Source organism: Mustela lutreola, chromosome 5 (assembly GCF_030435805.1).
Source record: "Mustela lutreola isolate mMusLut2 chromosome 5, mMusLut2.pri, whole genome shotgun sequence".
NCBI lineage: Eukaryota > Metazoa > Chordata > Mammalia > Carnivora > Mustelidae > Mustela > Mustela lutreola.
The window spans coordinates 70937337-70960802 of NC_081294.1; the positions used below are offsets into that span (position 1 = coordinate 70937337).

A 23466-nucleotide genomic window follows, 5' to 3' on the forward strand; every position below is an offset into this window, starting at 1 on the left:
AAGCAGGGTGGTTCGGGGGATCAATCCTGGGGGTCTGCTGCCCTCTGAATTGTTGAGGTCTGAGTAGAGGGAAACTTCCATCATCCACAAGTCCTTCAGTAACTCCAGTTCATGCAGAGTACCCTTCTGGGGTGCCACCTGACCCCTTGACTGGCGCATCTTTAGTGACTTGTGGCCTGGAACAACTTTACTTGGGCTATTGAGGGGCTCATCACAGTGGTATGTAGGCTGAGGAGAAGAGTGCGTCCTCACACAGTGGCATGTCCCGGCCTCCTCTCAGTAATCAACTGGGAGGGACAGCTTGGCTACATTCACTTATCCCACAGTAGGACATCAGAGAAACTGTCCCCCATATCCCCAAAAGCAGAAAGTATGTTTGCTTTGGGCACGCCCTGTAGCAGCACAGCATGAGTTGGTGCCTTCTACTCCCTTCCCTTTTCCTCTCCAGGTTGGTACTACTTGGCCACCATCCTGGTGATGGTGGGCAAGTTTGGAGTCACTGCTGCCTTTTCCATGGTGTATGTGTACACTGCTGAGCTGTACCCCACCGTGGTCAGAAACATGGGCGTGGGGGTCAGCTCCACAGCATCTCGCCTAGGCAGTATCCTGTCTCCCTACTTCGTTTACCTCGGTGAGTGCCATGGGCTGAGGGCACGTAGGAGGTGGGTTGGAAGCACTGAAGGCCCTTGATGTGAGCCATTGGGGGTCATTAACAGCAAAGCTGGCACCCACAGCAAGTGGGGTCCATCCAGGACGGCATCTGTGCCTGCACCCAGGCACCCTGGGGAGGACACATTCACTGATACGTGGAAAACAACTTAAAGACTAGCTGGAAATCAGTGAGATGAGCAAGCAGAGTTTTTCTGTTTTAGCCCTCCTAGGCCTTTCATCAGAGGATACGGTTTCTTTATCCTAGGAAACTGCATGGTGGTATCAGGAACCCATGTACTTAACTGGAGAAATTTCTTCTTGGAATCAAAGTATAAAAGGAGCACAGAGGGAAAGATGGCCATTTAAGAGGTCTGATGTGCTGAGAATTATTGTCATTTGGAGCAGTTTGGTTTTATACTGTGTATAGATCTGCCTTGTACCATTTTTTTTTTAAAGATTTTATTTATTTATTTATTTGAGAGAGAGCAAGAGTGCAGAGCAGGGGGAGTGGCAGGCAGAGGGAGAGGAAGAAGCAGGCTCCCAATTGAGTAGGGAGCACAACATGGAGCTTGATTCTAGGACACCGAGATCATGATCTGAGCCGAAGGCAGGTGCTTATCCGACTAAGCCACCCAGGCATCCCTGGCTTGTGCCATTTCTGTGTAACAGGGAACCGATTTATTCTTCCTTGAAATTGTTCCCTCATGGCAGCTGCTGTTCCCTGGCACAGCCCTTGCCAGCACATCTTTGGGGTGCGTTGGCAACCATCTTGAGAGTACCCAGGATGTGTTGTGAACATATTACATGGATCTGACAAGCAGAAACACCTTATCAGGCCTCAAGGCAAATCAAGCAAGTTGTGACCCATCTGGAGAGGTGGAGGAGTTATTCCTGTCCCTGGATGAGAATCTGGAGTTCTGTGGAAACCCAGCATTGAGAAATAGGAATAGTAATCACAGCTCAGTTCCCCTCCTCCCTCCTCCTGGTCTGCTCCCTTTCCCTGCACCATGGGGCGCTGCGGGACATCTGGGAACCTCTGTGCCGGCTCAGTTCTGAGAACTGTTCGGACTGTGAGAGATGCAGAAGCCTAGGAAGCATGTGGTCCCCTATGGAGTCCTGGGAGCACAGAAGGAGGGAGGGAAGGAGACCGAGTCTGACCACATCCTTGGCGTGGGGTTCTGTCTACTCTGCCGTAGGTGCCTATGACCGCTTCCTGCCCTACATTCTCATGGGAAGTCTGACCATCCTGACAGCCATTCTCACCTTGTTCCTCCCAGAGAGCTTTGGCACTCCCCTCCCGGACACCATTGACCAGATGCTAAGGGTCAAAGGGTAAGGTTGCTCTCAGTTGTAGTATTGATGCCCTGGGTCCAGGCCTGGCTGAGAATTCCTGCACAGACTCTCATACACACCATGGACTAGTTTAGCCATCAGAGGGGCAGAAATGATGTGTTTACAGACTGTCCTGTCTGGTCTGACCCAGACCACCGTGTTGCCATGTACCTCTTGAGTACCATAGCAACTCTGGGACAGCAGAGACTAGGAGAAGCCTTTCAGAATCTGCTCTAAGACTTTTTTTCCCCCTTAGTGAGATAACCTAAAGTTATCTGGGTTTTGTTTGTCTGTTTAGAGACTGGTAGACATCTTTTTTTTTTTTTTAAGATTTTATTTATTTATTTGGCACAGAAAGAGAGAGACAGTGAAAGAGGGAACACAAGCAAGGGGAGCGCGAGAGGAAGAAGCAGGCTTTCTGCTGTGCAGGGAGCCCGATGCGGGCCTGATCCCAGGACCCTGGGATCATGACTGGAGCCAAGGGCAGATGCTTAACGACTGAGCCACCCAGGCGACCCAAGACTTGTGGACATCTTTTTTTTTTTTTTTTTAAGATTTTATTTATTTATTTGACAGAGAGAGATCACAAGTAGGCAGAGAGAGAGAGGAGGAAGCAGGCTCCGTGCTCCATCGAGCCCGATGTGGGACTCGATCCCAGGACCCTGAGATCATGACCTGAGCTGAAGGCAGCGGCTTAACCCACTGAGCCACCCAGGCGCACCTTGTGGACATCTTTTTAAAGATTTGTTACTAACATTGGTTTTGCTTGTTTTTATAGAATAAAATACAGGCAAACTCCAGGCCACACAAGGATGTTAAAAGATGGTGAAGAAAGCTCCACAGTCCTTAAAAGCACAGCCTTATAACACAACCTCCAATACGTGAGGTGAGGAGGGAAGACTGTGTCTTGTCAGAAGCAGCTTGTGTAGACACGGAGTCCTTCAGCAGGGGAGCTCTTCGCTGTTCATCCTCTTAGCCCTGGGTCTGACTTGCTCCTGGCTGGACAGCTGGACTCGGGCTGCCTGTGGTTTAGGCACACCATCTTCCCTCCAGACCAACTTGAGATACGTCCGAATGTGCAGACTTGCCAGATGATGGATGGGTGCTTCCTAAGAAGTTAACTATTCACCAGGACCTATGGGACCTGGAAAAATAGGAGAGGCACGTGCTAAATTTACATATTAATTTCAGACCTCCTGGAAAGACTGGAGGTCCCATCTCCCCACCTAATCTTACCCCCGTTTCCTTCTCATGGTGCACTTTAAAGGAAAAGAAAGAATCGCACAGGGAGTTTGATTTCTCACACTTTCTTAGTCACAGGCCACATTAACTGGGATTGTTGGCTTCCCCAGGCACGGGAGCACAGATCTGGGGAAGTCTAAAAGTAATTACTTTGGAAGGAACTGAACAGGTTTAGAACAAGGGCAAGTACATTGATTTGTGAGCTCTTGTACCCCTCAGTGTGACTCCTGGGTAGACTTGTTTACATCTGATCCAAGCACTGGGCTTGTCCAGGCCCATACGAGATGCATCAGCAAATCTCTTCTCGTTTTCCACTGCGGTGTAAATCACATCTCCTAGCTACTGTGGTTTCTGATGTGTGGTTTGAAGGAAGTCTATCAGTGAGAAAGAGAGACAAGCAAACTCATCTCTTCTCTCAAAACTATAAGGTAGAATTTATTTGTGTTTTGTTTGTTGTTTGCTGTAATGTCTTTTTCTGCTTAAGTTATTTGCCCTTCAGAATAGACTTAGAAGGAAGGGCTGGTTCCCAGCCTCCTGATCTGTGTCTTTGTTTGTGTTTTTGTGTTTTTCAACCCAGAATCCCTCTGGCGAAGGTGTGCAGTTGCCGTTTGTGCAAGGCCTTATCAGCCTTCACCACTAGCACCTTCTCTGTGTGCCAACAATTCCGTCATTGTCTGTGTTCCTTTTGTGATACCTAATCATGGGAAAAAAATTACAAAGAAGAAAGTCAAATTGTGTTCACAGTCTTTCAGCATTGCTCACTTGAGAGATATTTTGTGTTTGGTGTAACTGTCTTCTATGATTATGTTACCATGGTACTCCTAAAGCATTAGCCTCACCTGGATAAAAACCGTATTTTTGTGAAAGCTCCTGAAGTGCCTTGGGAAATGAAGATGTTTTAATAAAGAAAATGATTTTTTAAATAACAGCAACTGCCTACCACCTTTATTTCCACCATTTGGTGAGTCAGGCTGTACCATCACCTGACTTTGGTCTGTGTCTGCTTGTGCTCATTCTAGCCATGATTGGTACTTAGTGCCTGAGGCTCGGATTTCATCCCTTTCACCCTAGTAAGTGACTATAGGCAGAGCAACCTTCTTACACAAGTGTCTTGGACTCAGTTCCCCTGAAAGCAGGGGCTCAGACCAGCACTTCTATGTGGCTAGGTAGTGTATTTGGGAACAGGATTCCAGGGAGCAGGACTAAGGATGGGGAGGAAACAAGGAGAGGGGGAGACCCAGCATGAGGATGTTTGAGCCAGACAGAGATTCTAAGGAGCCTTAGGGAATAGGTCTCAAAACCATCTGATCTGCCTCATGGACAGAAGGGCATTTATTTTTTGCCCCCCCCTTCCCATCCATCAAAAGCAGCCCTGCGGGAGTCCCCTCCCCACATTTCCAGGTTGCGCCTGTGTGAGTTCTGAGCAGGGTCTTCCTTCGGGGTAGAAAGCAAGAGGAAATCTATCGCAGCCTCCGGTGAGGCACTGTCAGGTTGCGCGTCAGGGAACACGGTCAAAGCTTGTGTGAACTGGTCAGTGCAACAGTGGCTGGAGTAAGTGGTGGGGCTGGGAAGACAAGTGGTTTGGACACAGTCCACAACACATGTATATATAAAATGTGCCACAAGGTGATTTGAGCTGGAACGTACAGAGACACCTGGGTAAAAAACTCCAGTGTTAGGTAAGTCAAAGGCCTGTCGCATAATATAATACGCAGCATCAAATTCAGGTGGGAAGGAAGGAAGCTCATCTTCTGTAACCCTGTTGGCTTCTCCACGCTCCTCAAACTTGATTCTGTGCCATGTTTCTAATTAACTGCCTTCACGGTGACTCCAGAATATAAATTATGGTCCCTCCTTCCCTTTCTCCTGTTGCATGAATAAACAGTTTCTGAGTTTTCTCTCTTATTTTCAGTGCTACTGATGTCAATCATTTGTGGCTTTCTGGGGGCCAAAATCACAATTACCTGAAAGCTGAGAACTCTTCCTTTGCCAAGGCAATAGCCCATGTTACTGCTTCTGGGGATGAGCCAAGCATCTGAAAATCTAAGCCCTCTGTCTGGTCCTGCTGGACCTGTTTCTGTCAGAGCCATGGCTTGATAACCAAGTTATCCTGACCAGGGAGTCTCCTCTCAGGGAGAGAGGGGTGCATAGCCTTTAGTCACAGGGGGAGTTTGTGCTCAAGTTAATACCCATTAGAGTTAGAAACCAGGATACCCACAGAAATACAAAGGGCAAAGCAAATGAAGTGAAGGAACAATTCAGATTCAAAAACTATTAAGGGTTCTGCCACAGATAAAGATAAAAGCAAGAATATCCCCTAATTATCTTTTTTCTTTCCTGGCAACTAGTTCCTCTCTCCCTCAGAGTTCCCTAAACAGTCTCATGAATTCCAGAGGGGTAGTGTTGGCCAAAGAGAATTATTCTATATAACACCTAGTGTAAGTGATGGTGAATGAGTTGGGCAGAGAGCCCTGTTCTCTATCAAGTAGTAAGTAGCCCAACAAATCTTTCCCCTGGTTGTTTATCATCTAATTGCTTTTCCTATAGGGCTTTGAGGTCAACAGAGCCTGGATTCAACACAGTATTAGCAATACCTTATGTTTTGTGTGCCATTGCTATACAAGCAATTTGGAAAAACAGAGGCCAATCTTGTTTTATTTATCTTCACTTTGTTGTGCTTTTTACAAATTGAATATTCAACATATTAGCGGACAAAGTCACAGCAGTGGTGGTGGAAAGAGCAAGAGAACTAGAATTAAATTAGGTGTGGAACCCAAAGTTGTGACTCACTCGCTCCCATCTCATGGTAGAACTTGAATGGATGAGGAGTTGCTTCCTGTGGCTGAGAAGAGAACATGGTTTCTTGAGACTGAATCTACTCCTGGTGGAGAGGCTGTGAAGATTGTTGAAATGACCACAAAAGGATATAAGATATGATTTAAACTTAGCTGATCAAGCAGCAGGGTTTGAGAGGATAGACTTCAATTTCAAAAGAAGTTCTACTGTGGGTGAAATTATATCAAACAGCATCACATGCTACAGAGAGACAGAACAGAAAGGAAGAAGCATTCAACGTGGCAGATTTCATTGTCCTATTTTAAGAAATGGCCATAGCCTGCCTGCCTACAGCAACCTTCACACTGATCATCAACATCGGTCATCAACAGCAAAAAGATTGCTACTGGCTGAAAGCTCAAATGATGTTTAGCACTTTTTTTTAGCGTCAAAGTATTTTTAAATTAAGGTGTATATGTTGTTTTTCTTTTTTTTACATATAATTCTATTACACATCTAATAGACAATAGTGTAAATATAATTTTAAAATTTTTTACTTATTTATTTAACATAGATAATGAAGAGAGAGAAAACAATCAGGGGAAGCAGCAGGCAGGGAGAAGCAGGCTCCCCACAGAGCAAGGAGCCCGATGTGGAGCTCTATCCCAGGACCCTGGGATCATGATCTGAGTCGAAGGCAGACATTTAACTGACTGAGCCACCCAGGTGCCCCTAAACATAACTTTTATATGCACTAAGAAACCAAAAAGTTCATTTGACTTTCTTTTTTGTGATATTTGCTTTATTCCAGGGGGCTGGACCAAACCTTCAGTATCTCCAACATATGCCTATTCCTCTATTTGCTCATTTGATCCTTACACAAATTCTATAGGATTGACAGAGGCTGCCTACGAAGAAAAAGTCAGAGGTTCCTCAGCAGAAGGCACATGTCTTCCTGGAGTCTCAGATGGACCCACCCTAGAAGGTCTAACTTTGGGAGGAAGGGGCTTGACTCAACAACAGTTGTGCTGGAAGTTGCCAGAAGACACTGGAACATTATCTTTCTGCTGGGTCAGCCAGAGGGCAGCAGTCAGGCACCTGACTAGCTCTTTTTACCTTAGAAGAAGTTTCACATGAGACACTCTTCTCATGAATGTGTAGAGTTGTGGGTATAGACTGTACACATCAAGGACACAGTGCTAAGTGCATGCAGTGGTATGAGTTTTTCACAGAGCCAATCTTCTGAGGAGATCTGAAATATTTAATTATCAAGTAACCTTCAACCAGTTTTGAAAATTCTAAAAACCCTCATAGAACTATGCTCCCTTACACCCGTCAAATGAGTATAAAAAGGTACAAACCTATGAAATGTTTTCAACAACATCAATCAAACAAGCATGCAGCATGATGTAAAACATACTCTTTAAAAATTGGTGAAAGGAAAGAAGATTCTAACACTGTTTCTAGAACATTCTGTGAACATCCTATCAATGTAATACCTAATAACCCCTACACTCTTTAGCGATAGTAAAAAGTCATCCACATCTGGAACAATCTCCCTAATATTCTCAAATCTGGGTGACAGCAAACTAGATGAAGGCCTCTATTTACTTGCCTCTTCAAAGATTTTTGGAAACTATTATAGAAAACAAATGCATGAGATGGAGAAAATGGACAGTGGGGCTAATCGCTGAAAGGAGTGTGACCTGCCTTGTGAGAAATGTTCAAGAGAATCCTTCAGGATGAAATGAAAGGGTACTAGATAGCAGCTGAACTCCACATGAAGGAATAAAGCACATAGATAAAGGGAACAACCTAAATAGATACAAAATACAATTAATGAAAGTGAGGAAATTACTGCCAACTTTCCAGAAATAATAAGGATTGTAAGAGAACCCTATAAACAATTGTGTGCCAACAAATTAGACAACCTAGAGGAACTGGACGAATTCCTAGAAACACAAAAATTACCAAAACTGACTCAGGAAGAAACAGAAAATTGGAACAGACTTAAGGAGAGAGATTGAATTAATAATCAAAAACCTCCCAAAAAGAAAAGCCCAAAACCAGATGACTACACTGGTGAATTCTACCAAACATTTAAAGAAGAATTAATACCAGTCCTAAATTATTTGCACACATAAAAGAGGAGAAAACACTTCCTGACTCATTCTGTGAGACCTACCCTGAGACCAAATCCAGACAAAGACATCAAAAGGGAACTTTAGATCAATATCCCTTATGAACATAGATGTGAAATATTCCATAAAGTACTAGCAACCCAAATACAGTAGCATACTAAGAGGAGTATATATTGCAACCTAGCAGGTTTATCCCAGGAACACAAATGTAGATCAATTTGAAAATATTAATGATGTAATACAACACATGAATGAGCTTAAATAAAAATTCTATCAATTGATGCAGCAAATCATTTGACAATATTCAACATAATTTCATGATTTTAAAAAAACCCTCAATAAACTAGAAGTAGAAGGGAACTTCCTCAACATGATAAATGACATCTACGAAAACACCACAGCTAACATTTTACTCAAGGTTGAAACTGAAACTCACACCCTAAGATCAGTAACAAGAGAAGGATGCCACTTGCCACTTCTGGAACTATGCTGGCAAGTTCCAAGTAACAATTAGGCAAGAAAAAAATAAAAGCTATCGAAGTTGAGAATTAAGAAGTAAAGCTGCAGTAATCAAAACAGTGTAATACTGGCAGAATGACAAATACAGAGATCAATGAAAGAGAATAGAATCCAGAAGTAAACCCTCACAGATATAGTCAAAAAGGGTGAATTTCAAAAAAACCGCCAAGACCATTCAAGGGGAAAGAACAGTCTTTTCATGAAAAGATGCTTATAAAACTGGATGTTGTCCACAAGCAAAATAATAAAGTTGGACCCTTGTACCATATGCAAAAATTAACTCTAAATAGATTAAAAAACTAAACATAAGAACTAAAATCCTAATACTTTTTAGAAGACAACAGAGGGGGAAAAGTTTCTTTGGATTTAGCAGTCATTGCTTGGATATGACACCAAAAGCACAAGCAACAAAAGAAAAAAATAAACTGGACTTAATTAAAAACTTTTGTTATATGTCAATTACATCTCAATAAAGCTAGGGAAAGATGAAAAAATTTTGTGTATCAAAAGACACTATCAAGAGTGAAAAGGCAACCCAGAAAATGGAAGAAATTATGTATCTACTAAGTTGTTAATATCCAAAATATATATAAAGAATTCCTACAGCCCAACAATGTAAAAAAAAAAAAAATAGGCAAAGGGCTTAAGTAGACATTATCTCCAAACAAGATATACAGATGGTGAATAAGCACATGAAAAGAAGTGCTATTCATTAGGGAGATATTTTATTTGTAATCAAAACCACAATAAAAAATCACTTTAGGGGCGCCTGGGTGGCTCAGTGGGTTAAAGCCTCTGCCTTCAGCTGAGGTCATGATCCCAGGGGCCTGGGATTGAGCCCCACATCAGGCTCTCTGCTCAGCGGGGAGCCTGCTTCCTCCTCTCTCTCTTCCTACCTCTCTGCCTACTTGTGATCTCTCTCTCTGTCAAATAAATAAATAAAATCTTAAAAAAAAAAAATCACTTTATACTCACTAGGATGGCTGTTGTTAAAAAGAAAAGCAGAAAATAAGTATTAGTGAGGACATGGAGAGATTCAAACACCTGTACATTGCTGGTGGGAATGTAAAATGATGCAGCTATATTATGGAAAACTGTATATTTCCTAAAAAAAAAATTAAACATAGAATTACCATATGATCCAGCAATTCCACTCCTAGGTAAATAACCAAAGGAATTGAAAGCAGGGACTCAAACATTTGTACACCTGTGTTATAGCATAGATAGCAGAATTTTCTACTGTAGATAAAAGGTGGAAACAATGCAAGTGTCCGTCAGTGAATGGGTGGTTAAACAAACTTCAGTATATACATACAATGGAATACTATTCAGCCTTAAAAAGGAAGGGAACTCTGATACTTGTTAAGCACTGAAGAATAATGGTTACCAGAGCCTGAGAGGAAGGGGTAATAGGAGTGATTGTTTCATGGGTACAGAGATTAGTTTGAGATGATGAAAAATTCTAGAGATGGATGCTGGTGTTGCCCACTCAACAATATGAATGTACTTAATGCCACTGAGTTGTACCCCCAAAAGTAGTAAAAATAGGAAATTTTATGTCACATATATTTTACCACAATAATTAACTTTTTATTTATTTTGTTTTTGTTGTTGGATGACTATTTTTTAATGGATTTGAATGGAGTTAGTAAGGTTTTATTTTGAAATTCAGGTTTTATTTATTTTGAGTGTTTTAAAAATTATTTTATTTTTATTTTTCAGTGTTCCAAGAGTCATTGTTTATGCACCACACCCAGTGCTCCATGCAATTTGTGCCTTCCATAATACCCACCACCAGGCTCACCCAACCCCCCACCCTCCTCCCCTCCAAAACCCTCAATTTGTTTCTCAGAGTCCATAGGCTCTTATGCTTTGTCTCCCCCTCTGATTTCCCCCATTCACTTTACCTTTCTGTCTCCTAATGTTCTCTATGCTATTCCTTATGCTCCACAAGTAAGTGAAGCCATAGGATAATTGACTCTCTCTTCTTGACTTATTTCATTCAGCATAATCTCCTCCGTCCTGTCCATGTTGATACAGAAGTTGGGTATTCATCCTTTCTGATGGAGGTGTAATATTCCATTTTATATATGGACCATATCTTTTTTATCCATTCATCTGTTGAAGGGCATCTTGCCTCTTTCCACAGTTTGGCAGTTGTGGACATTGCTGCTATGAACATTGGGGTACATATGGCCCTTCTTTTCACTACATCTGTATCTTTGGGGTAAATACCCAGTAGTGCAATTGCAGGGTCATAGGGTAGCTCTATTTTTATTTATTTTTATTTTTAAAAAATATTTTATTTATTTATTGGACACAGAGAGAGAGAGATCACAAGTAGGCAGAGAGGCAGGCAGAGAGAGAGAGGAAGGGAAGCAGGCCCCCTGCTGAGCAGAGAGCCCGATGCGGGGCTGGACCCCAGACTGTGAGACTATGACCGGAGCTGAAGACAGAGGCCCAACCCACTGAGCCACCCAGGCGCCTCAGGGTAGCTCTATTTTTAATTTCTTAAGGAATCTCCACACTGTTTTCCAAAGTAGCTGCACCAACTTGCATTCCCACCAACAATGTAAGAGGGTTCCCCTTTCTCCACACCCTCTCCAACACTTGTTTCCTGTCCTGATAATTTTGGCCATTCTAACTGGTGGAAGGTGGTATCTCAATGAGGTTTTGATTTGAATCTACCTGATAGCTAATGATGATAAACATTTTTTCATGTGTCTATTAGCCCTTTGTATGTCTTCTTTGGAGAAGACATGTTCATGTCTTCTGCCCATTTTTTGATATGATTATCTGTTTTTTTGAGTGTTGAGTTTGAGAAGTTCTTTATAGACCTTGGATATCAGCCCTTTGTCTATAGTGCCACTGCGAATATCTTCTCCCATTCCGTAGGTTGTCTCTTTGTTTTGTTGACTGTTTCCTTTGCTGTACTGAAGCTTTTTATCTTGGCGAAGTCCCAAAAGTTCATTTTTGCTTTTGTTTCCTTTGCCTTGGAGACATATCTTGATGGAAGTTACTGTGGCTGATGTCAAAGAGGTCACTGCCTATGTTCTCCTCTAGGATTTTGATGGACTCCTGCCTCATTTTGAGGTCTTTTATCCATTGCGAGTTTATTTTTGTGTATGGTGTAAGAGAATGGTCGAGTTTCATTCTTCTATACATAGCTGTCCAATTTTCCCAGTACCGGTTATTGAAGCAACTGTCTTTTTTCCACTGGATATTTTTTCATGCTTTGTTGAAGATAATTTGCAGCACCAAGCACCATAAGATACCATACATAAGATAGACCATAGAACCAAGAACCATAAGATACCTTGGAATAAACCTAACCAAAGAAGTAAAGGATCTGTACCCAAGGAACTACAGAAAACTCATGAAAGAAATTGAAGAAGACACAAAAAGATCAAAAAGCATTCCATGCTCGTGGATTGGAAGAATAAGGCCTGGAGCAATCTATACTTTCAATGCTATCCTGATCAAAATTCCACCTGCATTTTTCAAAGTGCTGGAACAAACAACCCTAAAATTTATATAGGACCAGAAAAGACACTGAATAGCTAAGAAAATGTTGAAAAAGAAAAACAAAACTAGGGGCATCACATTGCCTGATTTCAAGCTTTACTACAAAGCTGTGATCACCAAGACTGCATGGTACTGGCACAAAAACAGACATATAGACCAATAATTAACTTTTAAAAAGAATTGTTTGTGGATAATGGCAATAAAAATTCTCAAGTATCCTATTCAAATAGTAAGGTGATCATGAATTCTTTTTGAGAGAAACTATTTAAAAATTATGCCTAGGGATGCCTGGGTGGCTCACTTGGTTGAATGTCTGCCTTCAGCTTGGGTTGTGATCTCAGGGTCCTGGGATCGAGTCTGACATTGGGCTCCCTGCTTGGGAAGGGGGTCTGCTTCTCGCTCTCCCTCTGTCCCCATGCTCCTGCTTTCTATCTCTCTCTCTCAAATAAATAAATAAATAAATAAATACAAGTGAAAATTTTAAAAAATGAAGTCTAAGCTCATAATTAATCCATTTGGAATTCATATAGCAAAGAGCTGACTTACCTAATATAAAAAGATTTATACAAATAAACAGGGAAAAAACCAACCCCAATTTAAAAATGGCTAAGAGGAATAAACAATATACCGAGGTTGAAATTGAGATGTCTTTTAAACCTATGAAAATATCATATACTTTACTCCTAATAAGAGAAATACAAATGAAAACAATACTGAGATATTTTCACCTATTCATCCATCCTCTTCTTTGTATAAATGTGAAGAAAAATGTATTTTTTTTAAAGATTTTATTTATTTTATTTGACAGACAGAGACCACAAATAGGCAGAGAGGCAGGCAGAGAGAGAGAGGAGGAAGCAGGCTCCCTGCCGAGCAGAGAGCCCGATGTGGGACTCGATCCCAGGACCCTGAGATCATGACCCGAGCCGAAGGCAGCGGCTCAACCCACTGAGCCACCCAGGCGCCCAAGAAAAATGTATTTTTCTAATAATATATAGCAATACCTTTTAGATGGTACCAACATTTGGAGAAGCTTTTAAGGCATTTATTATACTTTCTATAGTGTTTGTATTCCTTACAAGGAGCGCATACATGTTTCAAAGTGGTTTTAGTTTAAAAAACAAAGCTGGAATAGATACGCAAGATGACAATAAAGATGAATTTTTTTCTGCATATTTTTTAGTATTTTTAAAAACGTCCCCAACCTTCTCCCAAACCTTCACATATTTTTAATTTTGATCCCTGATAGAATCCTCTCCCAATTCTACATTTTTCCTAGACACGCCTGTCGCCATCCTTCTTCTTTGATTTCCCAATTCTACCCATGTTCAAAGTTCAGGCAATTCACTCAATCTTTCTGAGACTCAGTTTCCTTACTTATAAAATAAATGACCTGTGTCATTGGAGTATCAAATATTTTATTTATTTATTTATTTATTTATTAAAGATTTTATTTATTTATTTGACAGACGGAGATCACAAGTAGGCAGAGAAGCTGGCAGGGAGAGAGAAGGAAGCAGGCTCCCTGTTGAGCAGAGAACCCTATGTGGGGCTAGATCCCAGGACCTGGGATTGATCATGACCCGAGCCAAAGGCAGAGGCTTTAACCCACTGAGCCACCCAGGTGCCCCAAAGATTTTATTTTTTCCTTTTTTTTTTTTTTTAAGATTTTATTTATTTATTTGACAGACAGAGATCACAAGTAGGCGGAGAAGCAAGCAGAGAGAGAGAGGAAGAAGCAGGCTCCCTGCCGAGCAGAGAGCCCGATGCGGGGCTCCATTCCAGGACCTGGGATCAATCATGACCCGAGCCGAAGGCAGAGGCTTTAAACCACTGAGCCACCCAGGCACCCCCCAAAGATTTTATTTTTTAAGGAATCTCTACACCCAATGTGGAGCTCAAACACACAACCCTGAGATCAAGAGTCACACACTCCACTGACTGAAACAGCCAGACACCCCTCTTTGGGGTTTTAAATGGATTAAATTAGCATGTAAAATCTTTAACCATACTAAATATGTGTTGACAATAATATTGCTATTCCTCCGGGGCTCCCTAAGGCAATTATTAACTCTACAAATAATTATCCTTGTTACGTTCTGTTTGGTCCATCAGGAAAATTATAACTACCTTTGGGAGAAGTCTTTTTACTCATTCATCCCTTAATGAAAGCCAGAGCCCTCAGGAAAAACTTCATGATGCCCACACCCCCTCCTTTCTCTTTTTAGTCCAAACAGGCTAATGGTATCTAGGCTTCTTTTTTTTTTTTTTCCAAAGATTTTATTTTATTCATTCGACAGAGAGAGATCACAAGTAGGCAGAGAGGCAGGCAGAGAGAGAGAGAGAGAGAGAGAGGGGAGGAAGCAGGCTCCCCGCTGAGCAGAGAGCCCGATGCGGGACTCAATCCCAGGACCCTGAGATCATGACCTGAGCCAAAGTCAGCGGCTTAACCTACTGAGCCACCCAGGTGCCCTGGTATCTAGGCTTCTTGTAAACTCCCCTACTGTCAGCCTCCACACTTGACAGTGAGATGGATATGGGCTGTCTGGGGTCTATAACTAGTCAAAGACATGTTGTTTGACTTATGAGAGAGGTTAGTGCTCAAATCATAGTCATGATGTGTGTCCAAGCCTGATTTAGGAGGATGAACCAATGTTGGACTTGAACATAACCTGCTATCTCACAGAGATTCACTCAGACCAGATGATGCGGACTGCTGTCTTCATGACAGGGCTATCCTCTGCCAGCCTCTCAAAGGACGCCTTGCTCAGGTAGACAAACATCAAAGCAAGAATGCCTTTCGGAGTACTGGCTTCTTTTCCCCACAGAGAGACAGATTTCCTTCTGTACTGGAAATAGGTAAGTGTTTTCCTTTAGGAATACTTATGAGAGACTACTCCTTTTCCCAGGAAACCAAGGCCACCCAAAGCAAAATTACTTCTCTTTGTTCAAGAACAATTGTTCACTCATTTTCTATTTGTTTACTTTTCCCTCCTGCTTAAGAAAGTTAGAGGATATTTTTGCTATTGGTAGATTGTATTTTTCTAGATGCTGTTTTAGTTTTGAGTTCTAAACTGAGGTTTGGAGGTTGTCCATGGAACAAACACTTCAAGAGAAGACCAGACCCTAGCTCACACAGAGGACATAGTTGATAGTTGATAGTAGAAAAGCACAAACATAACTTATGAGTGGGAAAGTGGACATGAGAATTCTCTGCCCACCTGACACCTCACCCAAGATGGACAGAATCAAAGCCCCACAAATTGTGATCCTTTCCCAAAATTCTCCAGTTCAAAGAAGGGCAGCATTGTGTTAGTTCAGGTCCTCTTGGAGCATATGCCAAGATGGAATTAAACATACAAGAACTCTGGGGCACCTGGGTGACCAGTGGGTTGAGCCTCTGCCTTTGGCTCAGGGCATGATCTTGGGGTCCTGGGATCGAGCCCAGCATCGGGATTTCTGATCAGCGGGGAGCCTGCTTCCCCCTCCCCCTCTGCCTGCCTCTCTGTCTACTTGTGATCTCTCTCTCTGTGTCAAATAAATAAATAAAATCTTTAAACACACACACACACAAGCACTTTTCGAGGAAAATTCTCATGAAGGGTAAAGGAGAGAAGGAATGAGAATAGGCAGAGAGAGACTCAGATCATGACACAGGTCTATTCCCTCTGGAAAGGGACAGTGAAGGGAAAAGAATCGGGCAGGAAGAGCTTCAGTCTGCAGATTAGTTCTGAGAAATTATTGACTACATTGATGGGAAGCTGCACAGCACCGATCGCCTGTTAGAGGAGTCCCAGCTTGGGCAGAAATGGCCTGCCTCCTGTACCACCATTGAGTTCATTCATTGTCTGAGAGCAGCCAAAGAGTGTGTAGCCTGGTGTGTGTGCTGCAACAAATCAAAAGGGGAGGCAGCTAGTGGCTCTCAGCTTTGTTCTTTGTAGAAGGTTCTCTTGAAGGGTGGTGTGAGTAGCTACATGTCCACCACAATCATTCATTCAATTATGCAACCTGCCTGATATTTTCTCCTTTAAGACCCAGTCCACTGGCAAGATGCTAACCATTTCACCTCCTAAATATCTCTCACATCTGTCTGTTTCTATCTCCTCCACCACTACCACCATCATCTTGGTCCCAGCTGATGACCATCTTTCCATCTATTCACCCTACAGCATGTAGAGCAGGCTTTTTATCTTAAAAAAAAAAAAAATTTCTTTTTGGTAAGATTTGTTTTTAAGTAATCTCTACACCTGACATGGGGCTCAAACTTATCACCCTCAGATCAAGAGTTGCAGGTTCTACCGACTGAGCCAGTCACTTGCCCCAGAGCCATCTTTTTAAAACATAATCAGATCAGTTTAAACAACATCAGAGCTCACAGGATAAGGATCTAGGTCCTTAGTATGACCTTCAAGGCCCTGCCTATTATGGCTTTTGCCTTGTTCTCCAGTCTCCTGAGGACTTGGACTGTCCTTACTCTCTCTGCTCCATTGATCCTTTGAGCATCAGTTAGATAATAGTTCAAATCTAGCCTCCTTCGTTACCCAAATGCTCCAAGTTCTTTCCTGCCTCAGGACCCTTGCACATATTGTTCCCTCTACCAATTATCTTTTCTCCAATCCTATTCCCCTTTACCCAGTTAATTAATCCTTATTCCTTAGCTACCAATTCAAATATCATTTCTTGAGGGAAGCCTTCTCCGACCATCAAACAAGTTCGAATCCTTTGTAATTTTGTCTTATAGTAAATTAAATGCACTTTGTAGCATTTAGGATGGTATTCTGTATTTGATTAATTATCCGATTGACTACCTCACTATAACGTGTGTTTTCTGGTGATAGAGACTATATTTTTTTTCTATTTTCATTCACTATGGCATCTCTAATATTAGCAGAGTGGCTGCATTTTGTAGTTGCAACAAAACATTTGTTGAATAAAGGAAGCCTCTAAAAGAATTATTTGGTATTTTTTCCTTTTTATTTGAGTCACATTCCAAGTGTTTTCTAACCAGTGAATTTTCTTTCTTTCTATTTATATTGTTCTCCAGTGGCATGATCTCCCCCCACCACGTCTACTCCCACCCTTCACCCATGGTAAAATCTGTGAGGGCTGGCCTTAGACTTTGGGATTTTTTAAGGCTTCCTTGATGAGCACTGCAGGCCTGGATAAAGTGAATGTAGTGGCACAAGATTTTATTCTAGAGCTAGAAGGTCAGGGAGTCAGGGAGATAGGAAGGAGAAAAAAGTGAGTTGCCTCCAAAGAGCTGGGATACAAAGTTGCTCTTTGAAAGTTAAATTAGAAAGCAGACCAATCGGAGCAAAGATATACAACATGCCTCCTTTAAGACCAATAAGGACTCCAGGATCTACAAGGCCTAAAAGTAATGTTACTCACTATGGCCTTGCTCTATCTAAAAAAGAAATGTGTTCATCTAAGGAGGGACAGCCCTGGTACATTAATAAGGAGAACAGAGAGTGTCCACTGGGCACTGCCCCCCCCCCCCAGGAGAAGGGCTGGCCAGGATAGCAGGAATAAGTGGCCCATCTTCCCAGAAGCTTGTTTGACTCCTGGTGTGGAGAAAGATACACCAAGCTCCCCAGGGCTGATTTCAGTCACATAATTTACCCTTCTGATTTTGGCTTTGAGCTCACCAAGCCACCTTCTGACAAGTAGGTTCCAAATTGTTTAAGAAGAGAGTGCACTCATCAGCTAACCTCAAAAGTCTTTTGTTCCTGACCGTTTTGCTTCTAACAGAAATGGTTAAGCTCCAGGCCTTCATATGAACCCTGACTCTACCACTTACATACTGTACATACTAACCGTGGGAATTCCCTTCATCCTTTTTACCCCCGCTGAAAAAAAGATCACAACATACCACATGATTGCAGGGAGAATTAAAGAAAGCAATGCATAAGCAATGTCCACAATAGCCAAACTATGGAAAGAACCTAGATGTTCAGCAACAAATGAATGGATAAAGAAGATGTGGTATATATACACAATGGAATACTATGCAGCCATCAAAAGAAGTGAAAGCTTGCCATTTGTGACGGTGTGGATAGAACTAGAGGGTATTTTGCTGAGCGAAATAAGTCAGAGAAAGACAATTATCACAAGATCTCTCTGATATGAGGAAGTTGAACGGTAACATGGGGGAGGGGGTTGGGGGGTAGGAAAGGAATAAATGAGACAAGATGGGATTGGGAGGGAGACAACCATAAGAGACTCTAATCTCACAAAACAAAACATGACAGTTGCCAGGGGGAGGGGGGGAGGGAGAGGGTGGTTGGGTTATGGACATTGGGGAAGGTATGTGCTATGGTGAGTGCTGTGAAGTGTGTAAACCTGGCAACTCACAGACCTGTACCCCTGGGGCTAATAATACATTATATGTTAATTAAAAAAGAAAAAATATTTTAAAAAGAAAGCAATGTATGTGCTGTACTTAGTGTAGAGTTTAGCAAATAGTAAACGAAATCACTAAGTTCACCTTCTGATTTTATACAATGTGGATTTTTAATCAACACTGCAACATTGAAAAGATGGAATTTTGGGTCCCACAAGATCAAGGACCAAATCTAGACTGTGGGAAATCACCAAGATGATAGACTACAGGCGAGTCTTTTACTCCTGGCACCTCTCCTGTCACATGGATTAACATCTATAAAAGGTAACCAGGACATGGCTTTAAAATCTTGCATCTCGGGGCGCCTGGGTGGCTCAGTGGGTTAAGCCGCTGCCTTTGGCTCAGGTCATGATCTCAGGGTCTTGGGATCGAGTCCCATATCGGGCTCTCTGCTCAGCAGGGAGCCTGCTTCCTCCTCTCTCTCTGCCTGTCTCTCTGCCTGCTTGTGATCTCTGTCTGTCAAATAAATAAATAAAATCTTTAAAAAAAAAAATCTTGCATCTCTACCTCTCTTTTCTTAACCTTCATCTCCCACACATACTTTTTATGCAGAAACAGATTTTCAGATTTACTTCTACTTCACTCTCATGGAATTAAGAATGATTGTTCTATCACAAGGAAGAGCTCCAAGGAGTCCCTTGATTTTTTTTTTTTTTTTTTTTTTTTTTTACTTTTTCCTTCATGCTACAGACCAAAAGTGTCATCTCCTGGAGGGGGAAACACAGGCTTGTTTTTCTAAGGTCACCATTTGGCCTGCCCCACTTCCCCACATGCTTTTGAGGGAAATACTGCAATTATATTTAGAAAGCCACAACACCAGTCACAGATCAAGGCTTCCATCATGCAGGGAACATGCCTGAATTTCAAACAGGCAAACCAAAGTGACTCTGCCAGATTAGACAGTTAATTTTGTTTCTCTGTTCCAGTTATTAGACTGTTCCATGACAAAAATGAACAAACACACACATTGTAAATTTGGTTTGGAGTACGGAGTCTTATCCATGTTTTCCAAGTAGAAACGCTTACTTACAAAAGTATTTTCAGATCTCAGTGACTGATGCTGGGAAGAGCTGTAGGGAGTTTTCTCAAACTTCAGTTGTAGCAGCACTCTACTTTAACAGAACTGGTCGATCCAGTGGCATAATTATAGGGGATAATTTTCAGATGAGGTGTGAGGTGCCTTCCAAAACTACAGGGCCTCTTCAGTCCTTCAGAGTCAAGATAACACAATCTAAACTCTGAAAACGATTTTATTGTCATGGAGATCTTCAATTTTATCTGCTGACATTAGAGAATGTCTATAGGCATCCAGAAAAACAATGACTCGGTTGTTGCCCTCAAAGAACCCACCTACAGCCTAGCAGAAAATGCCAACTGTTTTCTCCCTCAAATCGTTTCATTGAATTCCTACAACCTTGAGGTAGGTATGGTTACCATCCTCGTCCCACCAGGAAAGAAATGAAGGCTAAGGGATTCCACCCCAAATCACACAGCCAACAAACAACAGGCCACCAAACCTGATGGGCACCAGTTAGAGCAGGGAGTCCAAATCCTAAGCATGCTGTTCAGTATTTCCTATCAAATGACGAGTCCCCCATTTCACGGGTACCCTTGATTTCTATATCTCCTTGGACCCAGGATGAAGAGCCTGGCACCTCGTGCTCACAACCAGGCTGTTCGAAGCCAGGGCACCGCCAGCTCGGCAGAGGGTCCAGTGCGCATGCCTGGGCCTGGGGGACCGGCCGAGCCCTGAGGGTCTGAGAACGGAACCTGCCCGAGGTGGCTCAGCGTCCCAACCCAGGACCCCTCAGAGACTCGCTCCCGGCCGCCCAGGCCAGACCCGTCTCCTGAGGGCAGAAACCCACGAAGCGCGGCCGTCAGCCCCCAGGCCCAAGCAGGCGCTGACTGAGGGGCGGCAGGGGAAGCGGCCCTCATGGGCCGAGCGAGACGCGGTGGGCCGCGGGGCCGAACGAAGGCGCGCGGCGGGGCCTCTCCCCTTGCTGCCGGGCTGCCCGCCTTCCTGCCCGGCACCGGCCCGCCGAGGCGTGCGCGTCGGGCCCGCTTGCGGCCCCTCGGAGGCATGGGGCTCCGTCCGGCCTGCCGCCCGCGTGCAGGCCTGAGGCCCGAGCCCCCGCCTCTGGCTGCCAGCCCGCGCTCGGCGTTTCACCGCGCTCGGCCGAGGCCCGCCTCTAAGCCGTTTTCGCTTTCGCTTTCCTGCCGCCGTCGTTGAAGAAAATGAAAGTGACCGTGGCGGGGGCCCGGACTAGCGCAGCAGCTCGTCGGAGCGAGGGGCGCGGAGAGCCGCCGCAGTCGGCGTGGAGCCTGCGAGCTGGAGCCGCGGCCCGCACCAGACTAGGTAAGCGCGGCCCCTTGGCGGCCGCCTCGCGGGCTCCGCCTTGCGGACCAGGCGGGCGAGACGCCAGGAGGAGCTGTGACGCTGGACGGGCCGGGCGGGTGGGCTCATGCCGCGGGGCTGCGGGCGCTGAGCCGCGGCGCCGCTGGGGCCTGGGTGGCTCGGGTCCGCCAGGCCCGACTCCCAGGCTGGGGGAGAGCAGACTAGCGTGCCAAGGGTCTGGCAGCCTGGGGCCGAGGTCGCACAGCGGCATGGCAGGCCGTGAACGGTTCCCATCACACGTTTCCTTTTTGGACAACGCCACCGGTCCCCTACCTCCGCTGGCTTTCAGTAACAATCCAAGTGGGAGTAAAATGCCGAGCAGAGTGCCTCCCCTGAGCTCAGCAGGGAGGAACTCATCATTTGCCCCTGCTTACCGCTCAGACTCCGCTTCCTTCCCCATTTGGCTCCACTCCTCGTGTAGTTTGCCTTTCTGCATTTTACAGATAGGGTGCACTTGGGTGCCCCTGGGGTGCCTTCCAAGGGTTCGCTGAGCTGGCAAGCTTGCAGCTCGCCACTCTTGGCCATGGGCATGGACATCAGCTAGTCCAGGATGTCACCCCTTCCCCCAGGCCCCGCCCATGAGAAGACAGGGGCTTTACTCCGCAAAGACTCCAGCACCAGCCCCCCTTCCAGGCTGGCGAAAATGGTCAGAGATGGGACCTCTCAGGGACCGAGTCCTTCCCAGACCAGGAAACTTCCTGTCGGCTGCATCTGTCAGCAGAAGGGTGAAAGAGAAGTGCTCTGGTCTTTGCCGTTCATCACATATACACTAACTTCATCGTGGTATGGAGAACTGCGCTCCACCTCAAGGCTGTGGAAACAACCCCTGGCAAGGAAAAAAAAAAATTCTATCTCTACCTCTACCTCTACCCCTACCCCTCTACACATACGAGTTGCCCACGTGGCCAGTTGTGTGAGATGAGCATACAGGGTAGAAGGCACTAAATGTTGAAAGTAAAGGGCCTAAATTTGCAGGCACTTGACTTCTATTTGAGTGATGACACTGTTTGTAGCCAATACCAAGAACCCCCTTTTAGTCAACTTTTGTCTCAATAAAAATGAATTCAGCCTAATCACATGGATCTGATCATACAGCCCATTACTGAAGCACAACTCCAATGATCTTAACTTTGAAAATAGCCATTTGAGGGTGCCTGGGTGGCTCCGTGGGTTAATGCTGCTGCCTTCCGCTCAGGTCATGATCTCAGGGTCCTGGGATCGAGTCCCACATCGGGCTCTCTGCTCAGCAGGGAGCCTGCTTCCTCATCTCTCTCTCACTACCAGCCTCTCTGCCTACTTGTGATCTCTCTCTGTCAAATAAATAAATAAAAATCTTTTAAAAATAAAAATAAAAAAAAAGAAAATAGCCATTTGAATTTGACAAACGATGACATAAGATCTTAATTTTTAAAACATGGAATCCCTCCTCTGTCCTGCTTCAGGGCTATGTTGAGTATTTATTGCTTTTAGAAAATGACTTTATCATGAGCCAGAAAATCGGAGTCTTGATTCAATGAGCTGAATTCCCTGATGTCCTCTTTTCTCTTCCTCCTGTTAACTAAATTTGAACCGTTGTGGATGGTTCTCTCCTTTTGCTCCTCTAGCTTTGTCTGCAGGGGTAAGAGGTGGTGTGCTGGAGGTACTATGCCTGGCATTTCTACCACCCTGTGTTCTTGCTTCCATGTTCCAGAAAACGGAATTACTCAGCAGAAGACCAAGCAAGCCCCTGTCTTTCCTCCTACCTTCTTTTCTCCATAGCTTTGTGATTCATTGAGTTAGCCACCAGCATGTGATGGACCTTCTTATATTTTTCACTAAAAAGTAATGCGTGGGATTTTGTGTGCTTTCCTAAGTATCTAAGGTCTACCAAATTTAATTGCTCATGCACCTTAGTTCATGACACACTAATCCTTGCTCTATCTAGAGTCTCTCATGTACTTTACTTTGTTATTTCCTCCCTTTATACTCCAGTTCTCTGTCAGTACCCTCCTCCCCGAGCACACAGGAACAGACAGCCCTGCGGGTGTATTTGTTTGTTCTTTTAAACTCCCTTTCATTATATTTTCTTAAAATATGTGTCATCTTTGAAACCTATGTCATGTTTTGCTTTTGTTGCACTTACCTAAATAAATATTTTTAGGCTAGAGGTGCCTGGGTGGCTCAGTCAGTTAAGGGTCGGTTAAATGTCCGACTTTGGCTTAGGTCATGATCTCAGGGTCCTTGGTTGGAGTCTCCGTACTAAGTGGGGAGTCTGCTTCTCCCTCTCCCTCTGCCTGCCACTCCCCTTGCTCATGCTCTCTCTCTCAAAATAAATAAAATCTTAAAAAAATAAAAATAGACGGGGCGCCTGGGTGGCTCAGTGGGTTAAAGCCTCTGCCTTCGGCTCGGGTCATGATCCCAGGGTCCTGGGATCGAGCCCCGCATCAGGCTCTCTGCTCAGCAGGGAGCCTGCTTCCTCCTCTCTCTCTGCCTGTCTCTCTGCC

At 43.9% G+C, this 23466-nt stretch overlaps 1 protein-coding gene and 1 long non-coding RNA gene across 2 annotated transcripts in view; one reads left to right on the top strand and one right to left on the bottom strand.

Annotated features, from left to right (window-relative positions):
* LOC131832019 (organic cation/carnitine transporter 2) overlaps nt 1–4153 on the top strand; it is a 24366-nt gene extending 20213 nt beyond the window's left edge. The window contains exons 8-10 of the mRNA XM_059174537.1: nt 449–631; nt 1848–1983; nt 2762–4153. Coding sequence (XP_059030520.1) covers nt 449–631; nt 1848–1983; nt 2762–2849 — 407 coding nt within the window. The 3' untranslated portion in view covers nt 2850–4153. The remainder of the gene's footprint in view (nt 1–448; nt 632–1847; nt 1984–2761) is intronic.
* LOC131832022 (uncharacterized) lies at nt 2297–21967 on the bottom strand. Its single transcript, XR_009353896.1, has 2 exons — nt 21358–21967; nt 2297–3127 (listed from the first exon to the last, which is right to left on the bottom strand). It is a non-coding gene; the product is annotated as an uncharacterized LOC131832022 (long non-coding RNA).
* Between the last annotated feature and the right edge of the window lie 1499 nt (nt 21968–23466).